General features: G+C 37.8%; 1 protein-coding gene across 2 annotated transcripts in view; it reads left to right on the top strand.

Moving 5' to 3' along the window:
* Positions 1 to 16,569, top strand: part of MPP7 (MAGUK p55 scaffold protein 7) — a 289,619-nt gene that overhangs the window by 174,573 nt on the left and 98,477 nt on the right. For both annotated transcript variants that reach the window (XM_087823709.1, XM_087823717.1), the window contains exon 6: positions 15,494 to 15,625. In XM_087823709.1, the coding sequence (XP_087679835.1) occupies positions 15,494 to 15,625 (132 nt within the window). The remainder of the gene's footprint in view (positions 1 to 15,493; positions 15,626 to 16,569) is intronic.

The following is a 16,569-nucleotide window of genomic DNA, read 5'->3' as shown; positions in this document are numbered from 1 at the left end:
TATGTGATGTATCATACGTATTGATTTGCAAATATTGTACCAGCCTTGCATACCTGGAATTATTCTTTTTAATGTATTGCTGGATCTGATTTGCAATATTTTTGAGGATTTTAGCATCTTGTTCATCAAGGATATTGGGCTATAATATTCTTTCTGTGTAGTGTCTTTATCTGGTTTTAAAAATAGGATAATGCTGGCCTCGTTAAAAAGAGTGAGGATGTTTTTCCTCCTCTTGAAGTTTTTAGAATGCTTTAAATGTTTGGTAAAACTTGCCTGTGAAGCCCTGCAGTCCAGTACTTTGGTTTTCTGGGAATTTTTTGATTACTGCTTCAATTTTGTTAGTAGTTATTGGCTTATTCAGGTTTTCTGATTCTTCCGTATTGAGTTTTGGAAGATTGTATGTGTCTAGGAATTTGTCCATTTCATCCCGGTTTCCAGGTTGTTGGTATATAGTTATTCATAGTATTTTGTTACAATTCTTGTATTTCTTTGGTGTCAGTTGTTACTTTGCCTATTTCATTTCTGATTTTATTTATTTGGTCCTCTCTCTTCATTACTTGATAAGTCTGGCAAAGAGTTAATCAATCTTGCTTATCTTTTCCAAGAACCAGCTCTTGGTTTCATTGATCATTTGTCTTGTTTGTGTGTTTGTTTAGTCTCTATATCATTTCTTTCTGCTATGATCTTCATTATTTCTTTTCTTCTTTTCTGGGCTTTTCTTGTTTTTCTAATTTTTTTAACTGTAGGGTTACATTGTTTATTTGAGATTTATCTTGTTGCTTAGTTTAGGCCTGTAATGCCATGAACTTCCCTCTCAGGACTGCTTTTGCTGTGTCCCATAGATTTTGGGTCATTATATGTTCATTTTTGTATGTTTCCAGGAAGTTTTCTATTTCTTCTGTGATGTCATTGGTAATCCATTCATTATTTAATAACATGCTATTTAGCCTCCATTTGTTTGAATGTTTTTGATTTTTTTATTATAGTTGATTTCTAGTTTCATGCCATTGTGATTTGAGATGTTTGATATGATTTAAATTTCTTTAAATTTATTAAGACTTATTTTGTGTCCTAACGTGGTTTATCTTTGGGAATGATCCATGTGTACTTGAGAAGATTGTATATTCTGCTGCTTTGGGATGAAATGTTCTGTAAATGTCAATTAATTGCATCTGATCTTTTGTGTCATTTAAGGATGCTATTTCCTTGTTGGTTTTTTTGTCTGGCAGATCTATCCAGTCCGTCAGTAGGCTGTTAAAGTCCCCTACTGTAACTATATTTTTATTGATCTCTCCCTTAAAGTCTCCCATGAGTGTTTTGTATATATTTAGGTTCTCCTGTGTTGGGTGTATGTATGTTTACAACGGTTATATTTTCTTGTTGGATCAATCCCTTTAGTATTATGTGGTGACCTTCTTTGTCTTTTGTTATCATCTTTGTTTTGAAGTCTACTTTGTCAGATATGAGTATTGCTATCCTAGCTATTTTATTTTATTTATTTTTACATGGAATATTTTTTCCATCCCTTCTCTTTCAGTCTGTGTGAATCTTTTGTTCTCAGGTTGGGTCTCTTGTAGACAGCATATATATGGGTCATGTGTTCTTATCCATTCAGTTACCCCATGTCTTTTTTTTTTTTTTTTTAATTTTTTTAGATGTTCCGGTTACTTTTTTTTAAATTTTATTTTTGTTTAAAATATTACAGATGTCCCTTTTTCTCCCCATTGACCCGTTCCACCCTGTCCCTTCCCCCTCCCCAGTTCCTCTCCCCATCATTGTCCGTGTCCTTGGGTTGTGCATATATACATATAAATTCTTTGGTTACTCTCTCCTCCTCCACCTACCCGCCCTCCTCCATCCCTCTGACATTCGTCAGTCTCATCTATGCTTCCATGTCATTGAATCTATTCTGTTCATCAGTTTATTAAGTTCTTTAGATTCCACGTATAAGCGAGATCATGTGATACTTGTCTTTCGCTGCCTGGCTTATTTCACTTAGCATAATATTCTCCAAGTCCATCCATACTGTCCCAAAGGGTATGAGATTCTTCTTCTTTACAGCTGCGTAGTATTCCATGGTGTAAATGTCCCACAGCTTTTTTATCCACTCATCTACTGATGGGCACTTGGGTTGTTTCCAGATCTTAGCTATTGTAAACTGTGCTGCTATGAACATTGGGGTACATACATTCTTCCTGATTAATGTTTTAGGATTCTTAGGATATATTCCCAGGAGTGGAATCACTGGGTCAAATGGCAGCTCCATTTCTAACTTTTTGAGGGACCTCCATACTGTTTTCCATAGTGGTTGCACCAGTCTGCATTCCCACCAGCAGTGTACTAGGGTTCCCCTTTCTCCACACCCTCGCCACCACAAGTCGTTTGTTGATTTGTTGATGGTAGCCATTCTGACAGGTGTGAAGTGATACCTCATTGTGGTTTTAATTTGCATCTCTCTGATGATTAGCGACGCTGAGCATTTTCTCATGTGCCTCTTGGCATCCCTATATCCTCTTTGGAGAAGTGTCTATTTAAGCCCTTTGCCCATTTCTTAATTGGGTTGTTTGTCTTCCTCTTGCTGAGTACTGTGAGATCTTTGTACACTTTGGAAATTAGCCCCTTATCAGATTCATCCTTGGCAAATATGTTTTCCCAGACTGTGGGATTCCTTTGTATTTTGAGGCTGTTCTCTTTTGCTGTGCAGAAGCTTTTTAGTTTGATGTAGTCCCATATGTTTATTTTTTCTTTTGTTTCTCTTGCCCTAGGAGATGTATCAGTGAAAATTCCACTACATGGGATGTCTGTGACTTTACTGCCTATGTTTTCTTCCAGGATTTTTGTGGTTTCACGACTTACATTTAAGTCTTTTATCCATTTTGAGTTTATTTTTGTGTATGGTGAAAGTTGGTGGTCTAGTTTCATTCTTTTGCATGTAACTCCAATTTTCCCAGCACCACTTATTGAAGAGACTGTCCTTACTCCATTGGATACTCTTGCCTCCTTTGTCAAATATTAACTGACCATAATGGCGAGGGTCTATTTCTGGGGTCTCTGTTCTGTTCCACTGATCTATATGCCTGTTGTTGTACCAATACCAGGCAGTTTTGATTACAATGGCTTTGTAATACAGTTTGAAGTCCGGCAAAGTGATCCCTCCCACTGTGTTCCTTTTTCTCAAGATGGCTGCAGCTATTCAGGGTCTTTTTTGGTTCCATATAAATTTTCAAAATGTTTGTTCTAGGTCTGTGAAATATGCTGTTGGTATTTTAATAGGAATTGCATTAAATTTATAAATTGCTTTGGGTAGTACAGACATTTTAATGATATTAATTTTTCCAATCCATGAGCGTGGTATATTCTTCCACTTGTTTAAATCTTCCTCTGTTTCTTTTTTCAGTGTCACGTAGTTTTCCGAGTACAGGTTTTTTACATTCTTGGATAAGTTTATTCCTAGGTATCTTATTGTTTTAGTTGCAATGGTAAATGGTACTGCTTTTTGATTTCTCTCTCTGAAAGTTCATTGTTGGTGTATAAGAATGCCATTGATTTCCGGATGTTGATTTTGTATCGAGCTACTTTGCCAAATTCATTTATCAAATCTAGTAGTACTTTGATGGAGTATTTAGGGTTTTCTATGTACAGCATCATGTCATCTGCAAATAGTGACAGTTTTACTTCCTCCTTTCCAATTTGGATACCTTTTATGTTTTCTTCCTGTCTGATGGCTATGGCGAGGACTTCCAGTAGTATGTTGAATAAGAGTGGTGAAAGTGGACATCCCTGTCTTGTTCCTGTTTTTAATGGAAATGGTTTTGGTTTTTGCCCATTGAAGTATGATGGTGGCTGTAGGTCTGTCATATATGACCTTTATTATGTTGAGGTATGATCCCTCTATTCCCACTTTGCTAAGAGTTTTTATCAGAAACGGGTGCTGGATTTTGTCGAATGCTTTTTCTGCATCTATTGATATGATCATATGATTTTTGTCCATCATTTTGTTTATGTGATGTATCACATTTATTGATTTGCGGATGTTGTACCAGCCTTGCATCCCCGGAATAAATCCTACTTAGTCATGATGTATGATCTTTTTAATGTATTGCTGGATCCGGTTTGCTAGTATTTTAGTGAGAATTTTAGTATCTATGTTCATCAGGGATATTGGCTTGTAATTTTCTTTCTTTGTGTTATCTTTATCTGGTTTTGGGATTAGGATGATGCTGGCATCATAAAAAGAGTTTTGCAGTTTCCCCTCCTCTTGAATTTTCTGGAATAGTTTGAATAGAATAGGTGTTAATTCTTCTTTGAATGTTTGGTAAAACTAGCCTGTAAACCCATCTGGTCCAGGACTTTTGTTTGCTGGGTGTTTTTTGATTACTGCTTCAATTTCATTAGTTGTTATCGACCTATTCAGGTTTTTGCCTCTTCTTGATTCAGCTTTGGATGGTTGTATTCTCCTAGGAATTTGTCCATTTCCCCCATGTTGTCGAGTTAGTTGGCATATAGTTGCTCATAATATATTTTTTTTAAATATATCTTTATTGATTTCAGAGAGAGGAAAGGAGAGGGAGAGAGAGATAGAAACATCAATGATGAGAGAGTCATTGACCAAGCCCACAACTGGGCATGTGCCCTGACCGGGAATCGAACCCCGATCGCCTGGATCCTAGGTCGACGCTCAACCGCTGAGCCACGCCCGGCCGGGCTTCTTAAAATCCTTTGTATTTCTGTTGGGTCAGTTGTTATATCGCCTCTTTCATTTCTGATTTTATTTATGTGGGTCCTCTCTCTTTGTTTCTTAGTGAGTCTGGCTAAAGATGCATCAATCTTATTTACCTTTTCAAAGAACCAGCTCTAGGTTTCATCAGTTTTTTTGTATTGTTTTTTTAGTTTCTGTGTCATTAATTTCTGCTCTGATCTATATTAATTCCTTCCTTCTACTTCCTCGGAGCTGTTCTTGCTGTTCTCGTTCTAGTTCTTTTAGTTGTTGTGTTAGATGGTTCATTAGATCTTTTTCTTTTTTCTTGAGATAGGCCTGTAATGCTATGAATTTCCCTCTCAGGCCTGCTTTTGCCGTGTCCCATAGGTTTTGGGTTGTTTTCTGTTCATTTTCATTACTTACCATGAAGTGTTTGATTTCTTCCTTGATCTCCTTGGTAACCCATTCATTGTTTAATAACATTCTATTTAGCCTCCATGTGTTGGAATATTTTTGAGTTTTTTTAAAGTGGTTGATTTCTAGTTTCATGGCATTGTGATCCCAGAAGATGCTTGATATGATTTCAGTCTTCTTGTATTTGTAGAGACTTGCCTTCTGCCCTAACATGTGGTCTGTTTTTTATTATGTTCCATGTGCACTTGAGAAGAATGTGTATTCTGCTGCTTTGGGGTGAAATGTGTTCTGTAAATGTCAATTAAATCCATTAGGTCTAGTGAGTCATTTAAGGTCTGTGTTTCCCTGTTGATTTTTTGTCTTGATCTGTCCAATGCTGACAGTGGGGTGTTAAAGTCCCCCACTATGATTGTGTTGCTGTCAATCTCCCTTTCGAAGTCCCCCAAGAGATTTTTTATATATTTAGGTGCTCCTGTATTGGGTGCATAAATGTTTATAAGGGTTATTTCCTCCTGTTGGATTGATCCCTTTAGTAATATGTAGTGACTATCTTTGTCTCTTGTTATGGTCTTTATTTTGAAGTCTGTTTTGTATGAAATAAGAATTGCTACTCCAGCTTTCTTTTCCTTTCCATTTGCATGGAATATTTTACTCCATCCCTTCACTTTTAGCCTGTGTGAGTCTTTTGCTCTCAAGTGGGTCTCTTGTAGACAGCATATATTTGGGTCCTGTTTTCTTATCCATTCAGCTACCCTTTGTCTTTTGATTGGACCATTTATTCCGTTTACATTTAAGGTTACTATTGACATCAACTTATTTAATGCCATTTTCCCCTTTTATGCTGATGTACTTTTTCTCTCACTATTCCTTCTTTTTCTTAAAGCAGTCCTTTTAGTATTTCTTGCAATGCTGGTTTAGTGGTACTGAACTCCTTTAGCCTTTTTTTGTCTCGGAAGCTTTTTATTTCACCTTCAGATTTAAATGATAGCCTTGCTGGATAAAGCAATCTTGGTTGCATGTTCTTACTTTTCATTACTTGCAGAACTTGATGCCACTCCCTTCTGGCCTGAAGAGTCTCTGTTGAGAAATCAGCTGTCGGCCTTATGGGAGTTCCCTTGTAGGTCACTGCTTGTCTCTCTCTTGCAGCCCTTAATATTTTCTCTTTGTCCTTGACATTTGCCATTTTAATTATGATGTGTCTTGGAGTGGGTCTCTTTGGGTCCCTCTTGTTTGGAACCCGCTGTGCTTCCTGAACTTGTGTGGCTTTCTCCTTTGCCAGCCTAGGGAAGTTTTCTATAATTATTTCCTCCACCAAGTTCTCTATCCCTTGCTCTCTTTCCTCCCCCTCTCTCACTGCTATAATGTGAATGTTGTTTCGCATAATGTTGTCCCAAAGTTCCCTTCAACTGTCCTCATGTTTTTTAAGTGTTTTTTTCTTTTTGCTGCTCTGACTGTGTGATTTTTTCTGCCTTGTCTTCTTAGTCACTTATTCTATCCTCTGCTTCATTGAGCCTGCTTTAAATTCCTTCCAGTGCATTCTTGATATCAGATACAGCATTCTTTATCTTTGTCTGAGTTTTATTTATGGAATGTATCTTTTTTCATTAATGTCCTCGATCTTATCATCTAGAGTCTTCTTGAGTTCCTTGAACATCTTCATCATCCATACTCTGAACTCCATATCTGATAACTTGCTTAACTCCATCTCATCAAAGTCTTTTCCTGGCGATGTTTCCTTTTCTTTAATTTGGGGGTTGTTTTTTTGTCTCCCCATTTTGGTAGGTCTTAGTGTTTGTATCCGTATATTTGATATATTTGCTGTCCCCCAGTCTTGTGGGATGGGATTTTTGTCTTGTGGGTCCAGTGGAGCCCAGAGGTTTGTTTTCCTTATTCCTTTGAGCTCTTTGCTCTATGCGTGTCCCTCTTATGGGTTTCCCTCTTGTGGTTTCTTTATGTTCTCCTGTTGTGGTTGGGTCTAGATTGTTGTTGATCAGTCCTTGGGAGCACCCTCCACTCAGGTTGGCTAACTGTGTCTCAGCCCCAACCTCGACGTGTAAGATGTTGTATGGGTGCTTGCCAGGCAGGACAATACACAACTAAAATTCCAGGAAACAAGAGGTATCCTACAAAATATCTTGACAATCACAATGAAAACAACCCACGTGAAAACAGAACTGGGAAAGTGAAGGGAGAATACACACACACAGACAAAAAAAAAATGCTTAAAAAAAAGAAAAAAAAGAAAAGCAGTGCTTAGAGAGAAATGTATATTGTTGTTCATACTGGTGAAAATTTAGAAAATAATAATAAACTAAAATGTAAAACCTCTATCTTTTTATCGGAGCATTTAGGCCATTTGCATTTAAGGTTATTATTGATAGATACTTATTTATTGCCATTTTTTACTTTACACCTATGTTCCCCTCTCTTGATTTCTTCTTCTTAAACTTGTCCCTTTATCATTTCTTACAGTGTTGGTTTGGTGGTAATAAACTTTAGCCTTTTTTGTCTGGGAAGCTCTATAGTTCATCTTCAATTTTGAATGATCACCTTGTTGGATAGAGTAGCCTTGATTTCAGATTATTGCTTTTCATTACCTTGAATACTTCATGTCATTCCCTTCTGGCCTGTAGCATTTCTTTTGAGAAATCATCTGAGAGCCTCATGGGAGCCCTTTTGTAGGTAACTAATTGCTTTTCTCTTGGTTCTTTTAAGATTCTCTATTTTTAATTTTTGGCATTTTAATTTTTATGTGTTTTGGCATGGGCCTTTTTGGGTTCTTCTTACCTTAGACTCTCTGTGCTTCCTAAATATGTGTGAATTTCCCTTCACCAGATTAGGGAAGTTTTTGCTATTATTTCGTGAAACAGGTTCTCTGTTTCTTGCTTACTTTCTTCTCCTTCTGGCATTCTTGTTATGTAGATGTTGTTGTGTTTCTTGCTGTCCCAAAGCTCCCTTAAGCTGTCCTTTTTTTTCTTTTTTCAAGAGGAAAGGAGAGGGAGAGAGAGAGAAAGTGATGAGAGAGTCATTGATCGGCTGCCTCCTGCACGCCCCTACTGGGGATTGAGCCCTCAACCAGGGCATGTGCCACTACTGGGAATGGAACAGCGATCTCCTGGATTGTAGGTTAATGCTCAGCTGCTGAGCCACGTGGGCTGGGCCTCCTTTTTTTAAATTGTTTTCTCTTTTTGATTCTCTGGTTGAGTGATTTTTTTTCTACCCTGTTTTTAATTTGCTGATTTAGTCCTTGGCTTCCTCCAATTCGTTTTTTATTCCTTCTAGTGTATTCTTTACTTCTGCTATTTCATTCTTTATTTCTGACTGGTGGTTTTTCAAAAGTTCTGTGTCTTTTTTCATGCTTTTGAGTATCCTTATATAATTACTCTGAACTCTATATCCAATACTTTGCTTATCTCCGTTTCATTAGCTCTTCTTCTGGAGAATTCTCTTGTTCTTTCATTTGGTGCTGTTTCTTTGTCTCTCCATGTTGGCTGCCTCTTCTTGCTTGTGTCTATTTATTAGGTTGCTATTTCTCCCAGTCCTGGTGGGTTGGCCTTCTGTAGTGGGACCCCATGGTGTAGTATTCTTGATCTTCTGATCTGGGTGCTCTAGTAATGTCTCTTGAGTGGGTTATGTGGACCCTCCTATTGTAATTGGCTTCTGATTGCTATTGTCCTTTTTGTGTGTGGGCTGGCTGCCTCTGAGGCTTAATCTTAACCATATTGTGTCAGCTGTTATACAGGTGCTGACATTACAAGACAAAACAAAACAGGACCTAACTGAAAACAACACACACATACATAATCAAAACTAATAGCGAGAACCAAAACAACCCCACTAGCAGAAGAAAGCAGAAGAAAAAAGAAGAGGAAAGGAAGGGAAATTAAAAGGAATAGTATAATACAGGAGACCAAAATAATTAGAGCAGGAAGAAGGAAATGAAAGAGGAGAATGTGGGGAAAAAAAGGTTGAGAAAAGAAATAAAAAATAAGAATAGGAGAAGGGAAATATGTGTATATGTGAAATAATTTTAAAAGGTAATAATAATAATATATACAATAGGAAGAGAAAATCAGAAAATAAAGATTAAAAATAAAGAGAGCCCTGCCCGGGTGTGACTAAGCAGTTGAGCATCGACCTAGGATCCAGGCGATCGGGATTCGATTCCTGGTCAGGACACATTCCCGGGTTGTGGGCTCAATCAATGACTCTCTCATCATTGATGTTTCTCTCTCTCTCCCCCTCTACTTTCCTGTCTCTGAAGTCAATAAAGATATATTAAAAAAATAAAATAATAAAGATAGAGAGAAAGAGAAAATAAAGGGAAAAAAGGAGAGACAGAGAATATGAGAGAAAAAATGGAGAAGCAGAAACAGTGAAATTAAAAAAAATAAAAAGGAGGTTATATACAAAATAATATTAAAGAAGTAAAAAGAAAAAGAGAAAACAAAAAATGGATTTTGGCTCTGCAGATTTTGGTGCCTTCTGCGTATTCACCCTTTGAATCTGCTATTTGTGGTTCTTGGTGGATTTTGCTTAGTAGTTGAACAACACTGCCCCTTGGTGTGCTAGTCACAAGTCACAGGCCTCCCCGTAGGTTTTCTGATGCAGTGTCAGTTGCTATCCCTGCCTGGCTTTGGCCACCAGTCTGACACTTGGCAGGGTAGAGCTGCAAACAGTCTGGTGCACGGTTCCTCTGAAGCCCAGAGATTGGGTCTGCCTCCGGACTCCCCCCTTGAATGTCCCTCCTCTGATCTGCCACAGATCTTCACTCTGTGGAGCTATCCAGGACCTGTCCCGGTGTTTAAGCAGACTCATGTTGGGGTAGTTCTTGTAATCTAGGAGTGGGGGTGGGCACTTTCTCTTTTTCCCAGGGCTGCACTGGCTATACTTACTGGGAAGCTCAGATCTGCTTCTCTGTAATGCTGCTGAAGGGCCCAGCGCACAACCCTCTCTCTTTCAGACAGAAATCCACCCATACAGAAACCTACCCTGGGGACACAGCTGCAACACCTCAGCTCCACCTTACTCCCTGATACTCCCCTGCCACCTCTCAGAGTACGAGGGGGTGAAAACAAACAAACAAAAACAAATACAAAAATGAGCCCCTCTCGGCCCCTCAGTCCTTCTGCAGAACTGGCCATCAGTGGGCAGGGCTTCTTCCCAGGCTCCAGCTGGCCAAATATCCTTGTCCCCTGTGCTTTCAGACTGAGCCTTGTGTGCACAGATTTCTAGCCCCCTGCCATTTTCTGTTGACTCGGATCAGAGCAGAATGGGCAGACCAGCAAATTTGCAGGTTGGGGGCAGGGCAACTTCAGTGCACTTGAGATGGAAGTGAAGTAGGTATGTCCGATCTCTTCCCCCACCCCCAGGTACACACACCATCCCCATGGGGCTCTCTGAGAGGGGATGGAGGCCCTCTCAGAGTCACTGCTGGGTGCACCAGGTCAGCTCCCTTCATAGTTGAGCTCTGCAGTGTGAGCTCTGCTGCTTGGTCCCTCCCCCAATCCCAGATGAGAGAGCTAGCTCCTGGTGCTGCAACAAAGGCCTTGCCAGCCTGACACTTGGCAGGGCAGAGCCTGTAAACAGTCTGGTGGGATATTGTGGTTTGAGCTTCCAAGGTGGACTGAATCTCTACTGCTTCCCGCTGCCTGGCACTACATGGTTTTCCTTTCCCTTCTCTATGTTTTTGAATTGGGGATCCCTGTGTGGGGCTTAGACCCCATGCTCCCAGGGGGTAGCGGGCTCTTCTCCAGCTTCCTAGCTGTGCACCTGCACAGGTTGGCTCACCCTCTCTGGGTTTCCTCCTGTCATTTCTCTGAGTTCCCTGTTCACAATATTTCAGATCAGCTTCACTTCAACTAGTTTTTCATGCATATCACCCTGCAGTTCAGCTGCAAATCCTCCAGGTGTTGGTAGCAAGTGGTGGGAGGTTCCAACCCCTACTCTTCAGCCATAATGGATCTCCCATGGAAATCATTTAAATATTCAAGTGACATAATTGCTCTGTATGGAACATATAGATGGTTACTTGGGGTGGAGCAGTGGTGCTAAGGTGAGAGGAATGGAATACTGACTGGAGGAAAGCCAGTTGGGAGCTTGCAGAAATAATTCAGGTGAAACTTAATTTTGGCCTTAATGACAGATGTGAGCTATGGGTGAAAGGAAGTGGAAGATAGGTGGAATTGGATGCAGCTTCAATACATGGTATTGGGGCAAGTGGTTCATCACTGGGAAAAAGTTAGACACTGCCTTTACTAGAATGAATTCCAAATGGATTAAAGATGTAAATGCCAAAAATTGAACCATAATTATGGGATAGAGAAGCAGCATTCACAACCTTAGGTGCAGACACACACATACACATACACACATACACACACAGAAAGTTAAAAAAAAATCCCTCAGTGAGGTTAGAAAGAATATTTAAATAAACAATTTATGATATTTGTCTTAGGAAGTTGATAGTTTATTACTGTAATTTTACCTTTTAGGAAGTACTTTGATATTTTTAAAAATATACAGAAAAATTTTTTGATAATACTTAATTGTACTTTTAATTCAGACTATAGAGTAGTAGAAGTCCCTATCCTCATTGCTTTATTATTGAGGATGAGCATCATTTTCTATGCTTAATGACTTTTTATTTCTTCTATGAACTGTGTGCTTGTCCACATGCCTTTACTGATAGTCACTCTTAGTTACATTACCTTTCATTCCTTTTTGCATACATAAATATAACATATATTTTTTCCAGTTATAAATGAGATAATAGAATGCACTACTTACTGGTGTTTTTTGTGTGTTTTGTGGACTTCTGACATTGGGATATTTTGGACTCCTCTTTGGATCAATGTAATTACCTATTTAAGATCCGTTAGAGGTGGGCATTTCTATTGTTCCTGCATTTCTGCTATGTCTATACACTATATCTTAAGCAAGCACATCTTCTGCATATTACAGAATTTTGTTTGGTGAATAAATTTTTATATTAAAATTTTGTACATTTAAAATTTTCATAGTTGTTGCCAGCTTGTCCTTAGCAATAATCTAGGCAGTCTCTCTCAATGTACAGTACCTCCAGTCGCACCAGAGGTTCTTTCTTCCTGTGCCCTTCATGCCTTGTTCAGTTCATGTTTTTTTTTAGCTTTGCTAGTTGATGACCAGTAGAATACAGGGTGGGGCCAGAGTAGGTTTACAGTTGTGAGTACATGAAATGAGTTTATTCTTGTATTATTTATTGTATTATTTTCCATATGAACAACTGTAAACCTACTTTTGCCCCACGTTGTCTATGCGAACACTTTTCCTGTATAATGTGTTACCTTCAAGTCTTATATAGTTATAAAATGACTTGTCATTCTGTAACAATAGTCTCATCTGAGAACTATCAGAGATTTAAATATTATACCATCCTTTCAATCTGTGAATTGATTGGTCAGTTGCCATATACAAAAAATAAGCATGTGTTATTACTCAAATGTGAAGGGATTAAAGAAAAAAACACACACAAAACTTCATATTCGCAGACAACAGTTTGACAGTATGGTGATTACCAGAGGGAAAGGAGGGTGGAGGATGTAGGAGAGGTCATAGAGGGGTAAGTGGTGATAGAAGGAGACTTGACTTGGGGTGATAAACACATGATAGATACAATATACAAGTGATGTATTAATTGTATACCTGAAACCTATATAATTCTATTAACTAATGTCACCCCAGTAAATTCAGTAAAAAAGAATAAAAATAATATCTACAAAATCTAGTCTAATTGTTCAAATCTTAAGGAAAAACTAAAGCGAAAAAGAAACAACAAAAGGTTTTGTTTGCTCTTTTCAGTGACTTACGGGGTAAGGTTTGTTTATTGATTTGAGATCTTGTTCTTTTTAAATGTAGATATTAAGAGCCATAAGTTTCTCTCTGAGCACTGCTTTTGCTACATCTCTTTGGATATTTCATCATCTTGATGCTGTTCATTCTTCCCCTTAGAAACTGATTGGATACAAAAAGCTCCAGCCATAAGGGATAAAATATTAATTAGGCTCATTAAAATTAGGATCCTTTGTTGCTCAAAAAAACACTAATAAGAATGTGAAAGTGCAAGCTACCAAATGAGAAAATACATCTGTAGCACGTGTAACCAACTAAGGTTTGCATCCAGTATGTTGTAAAGAATACTTACAAATAAGTAAGAAAAAGATGGTACAGGAAAATGTGCAAGAATCTTGAACTGGCACCTCATAAAAGAAGATATTCACATACCAGTAAACATAGGAGAATGTTTTCAGTATCAGTAGCTGTAATATAAATGATATTTAAACCACAAGAAAATACCACTGTACACTCAGAATGGCCAGATTCAAACTAATAACATAAAATGTTGGGGATCACATGATGCAACATAAGGTGTTGATGGGGTTATAATTGGAAAAACTTTTATCTGTTAATGTTGAATATAATTCTATACTTAACCAACTTATACATACAAATAAGTTTTTATGTATCAAAATACATGAAATATTCACAGCAGCGTTATTTATGATAGCCAGGAACTGAAAACAACCTAAATGCCTCTCAATAATGGGCATAATGGATAAATAAGCTGTGGAAGTATTCGTATGTTGTAATGCTTCATAGCAATGGAAAAAAGAATGACTGCTGCTACCAGCAGCAGCATAGATAAATCTCGGCTTAATATCAGGGGAAAAATGAATATGCTCTTATAATTCTATTTATGCAGTATTTATACAGAGGCAAAACTACCACCTTCAGAGGGAATAGAGGTCAAGGTAATTAGGAAGGAGCATAAGTGTGGGTTTATGGGGTTCAGTTAATGTTGTATTTCCTGTTCGGGTGATGTTTATATGGGAATATTTATTTTTGAAAATTATGTACTTTTCTGTATACATGTTATAGTCAATAAAAGAGCTTAATTAAAAATAGACACCATTTCCTTGCCATCTTAGAGGTTCTATTTTGGTTGCTAGCAAATATTAAACATATGCATATAAAAATGCATATGTGGTTATGAATTATGAACATGTAGGAAGGCAGAGAAAAAGGTGCTGCAAGGTCAAGTTACTGAGGGAGATCTGCTTTTTTATATCAAATATTTTAGTCCATCTCTGAGAAAGAGTTATTCAAGCTATGTGGGGACAGAGATATAAGGTAAAGTTGGAGAGGAACGCAAGACTAGGACATGCTCAGCAGTTTGATCTTCACCCCAAGATCAGTGGGTAGGTTTAGAAGAGTTAGCGGGCTTGTTATGTGATTTGATCTAAGTTTTAAAATAATTACTCTGTGAATCAGGAATTTGAAAATGAGCCAGACGTGAATGCAGTTAGACTGTTTAGAGGCTATTGCAATGCTCCAGGTAAAAAATGATGAAATCAATGATCTAGCCCAGGGGTGCTGCCAAGTTTTCATGTAAAAAGTACCTGTTGTTTCTATTCAGTTTTGCCATTGGAGCATGACAGTGGCATCGACAATACATAAATGAATAAGCATGGCTGTGTTCCAGCAAGCTTTATTTATAGAAGCAGGAGGCATAGTTTGCCAACCTTTGGTTAGAGAAGATAACAAATGTTAGCTTACATTTGGAAGTAGATTTAACAGGATATGGGTTGGACATTGGAAGTGTAGATGAGAGAAGAGATTTCAAGGTTGATTTCTAGGCTTCTTGCTGGAGAAATTTATGGATCCTGGCATTTGCTGATTAGGGAACAAAGTTAAAAGTCTAGGCCCAGTCACCTGAAGTGGTGAGTAGTGACATGTCAGGGTTCCAGTGTTTTTCTCATCTTTGGTCTATAAGGACAATATGACAATGTTTTGTGGAGTCTTACCACCAAAGATCATGAATAGAAATACTTTTTATTCTTTTGTACACATCCTACTCATCTGTTACACTAAAAGTTAAAAAGTGAGAAAAGAATGAAAGCTAATTAATTGTACTGATTAGTTCTTTTTGTGTTTTCTGCTAATGGTAGAAAGAAAAAGTATATAGTTGTCAGACTCCTATTGTTTCATTGACAGTATTTCTATAGACTCATTTTCCCCCTCCTTTCAAGGAGCCCCCCCACCCTTGCCCTCAACTGTCATCCTTATAAGGATGAACCAGAGAATATACAGATTAGCAGATATTTTATGCTGATTCTTGTCGTACATTAATGTCATTGGAGATAGGGTGGTAGCTAAATGGAGCTGCCTTCTGCTGTTTTTCATGCTTCCTGTTTGTTAGAGGCTCCTTTTCAATTAGTTGCCTTATTTCCATTGTATGTCAAAATTATAGTATCAGTCTGATTTTCTTTATAGTTTTATGGGTTTGGGGTTTTATATTTGATTCCTTTTTTTTTTTTTTTTATCAATCTTTGACTTTAATAGGCTTTGCTCTCTGTGCATGACATTGTGGCTCAGAAGAAGTATGATCCAGTATTGCCTCCTATGCCTGATGATATTGACGATGAGGAAGACTCAGTAAAGATCATACGTCTGGTCAAAAATAGAGAACCACTGGTAAGTTTCAGTCTACATGTGTGCCCCGAGATGAGTAGATACCATGATAAACCCAAATCTGATGGGGACATTCCATATATTTCTGTCTTTAAACTTCCTCTGTGTCCTAAAACTTCCACATAAATGAAACATTTATGTCTAAAGAATATGATTTAGAAAAAGGAAAATGAAGGCAAATGAAATGACAGGCATTTTATTGGTTATAAATAGTAATAATTTTAAAATGTGAATTGACATTTATAAAAGTAAGCATATGCACTGGTCACAGATGATTTGAGATTAAATGGTACAACTAAAATTAATTGCTCATGGCTCTTCTAGAAAGCTAATTTATTTTAAAGTAATGAGGAAAAGTTATTCAAGTGTTTGATGTTTCAAAATGTAAATATAACCATTTATTGTAGCACCAGAATTTATATAATGATGAATTATGTCAAGGGGCCTATAGTAGTCAAAATAATACCCCCAACCCCAGTCCCCAGTGATGTCATGTCATAATTTTCAGAACCTGTGAATATGTTACCTTACATGGCAAAAGGTACTTTCCATGATTAGTAAACAGTTTTGAATGGGGAGCTTATTCTGGATTATCTGCTGGGCCCAGTCTAATAACAAGGGTTCTTATTAAAGTGAAAGGAGGCAGGAGGGCCAGAGTCACAGAAGGAGATGTGATAATGGAAGCAGAGGTTGAACTGATGTGGTTTTGAGCCACAGAATGCCAGAAGTTTCTAGAAAATGGAAAAGGCAAGGACCAGATTTTCTCCTAGATCTGCCAAAGGAATGCAGCCCTGCTGACACCTTGATAATTTAGCCCCATAATCCATTTTGGCCTTCCTACCTCAAGAATTGTAAGATAATAAATTTGTGTTGTTTTAAGCCACTAAATTTGTGGTCATTTGTTATAGCAGTACTAGGAAATAAATATGAAGTGTATCCATATTTTT

Source organism: Miniopterus natalensis, chromosome 1, assembly GCF_054644295.1.
Source record: "Miniopterus natalensis isolate mMinNat1 chromosome 1, mMinNat1.hap1, whole genome shotgun sequence".
Taxonomy (NCBI): Eukaryota; Metazoa; Chordata; class Mammalia; order Chiroptera; family Miniopteridae; genus Miniopterus; species Miniopterus natalensis.
The sequence above is the reverse complement of the archived record's forward strand: the minus strand, read 5'-3'. Positions and strand labels throughout refer to the sequence as shown.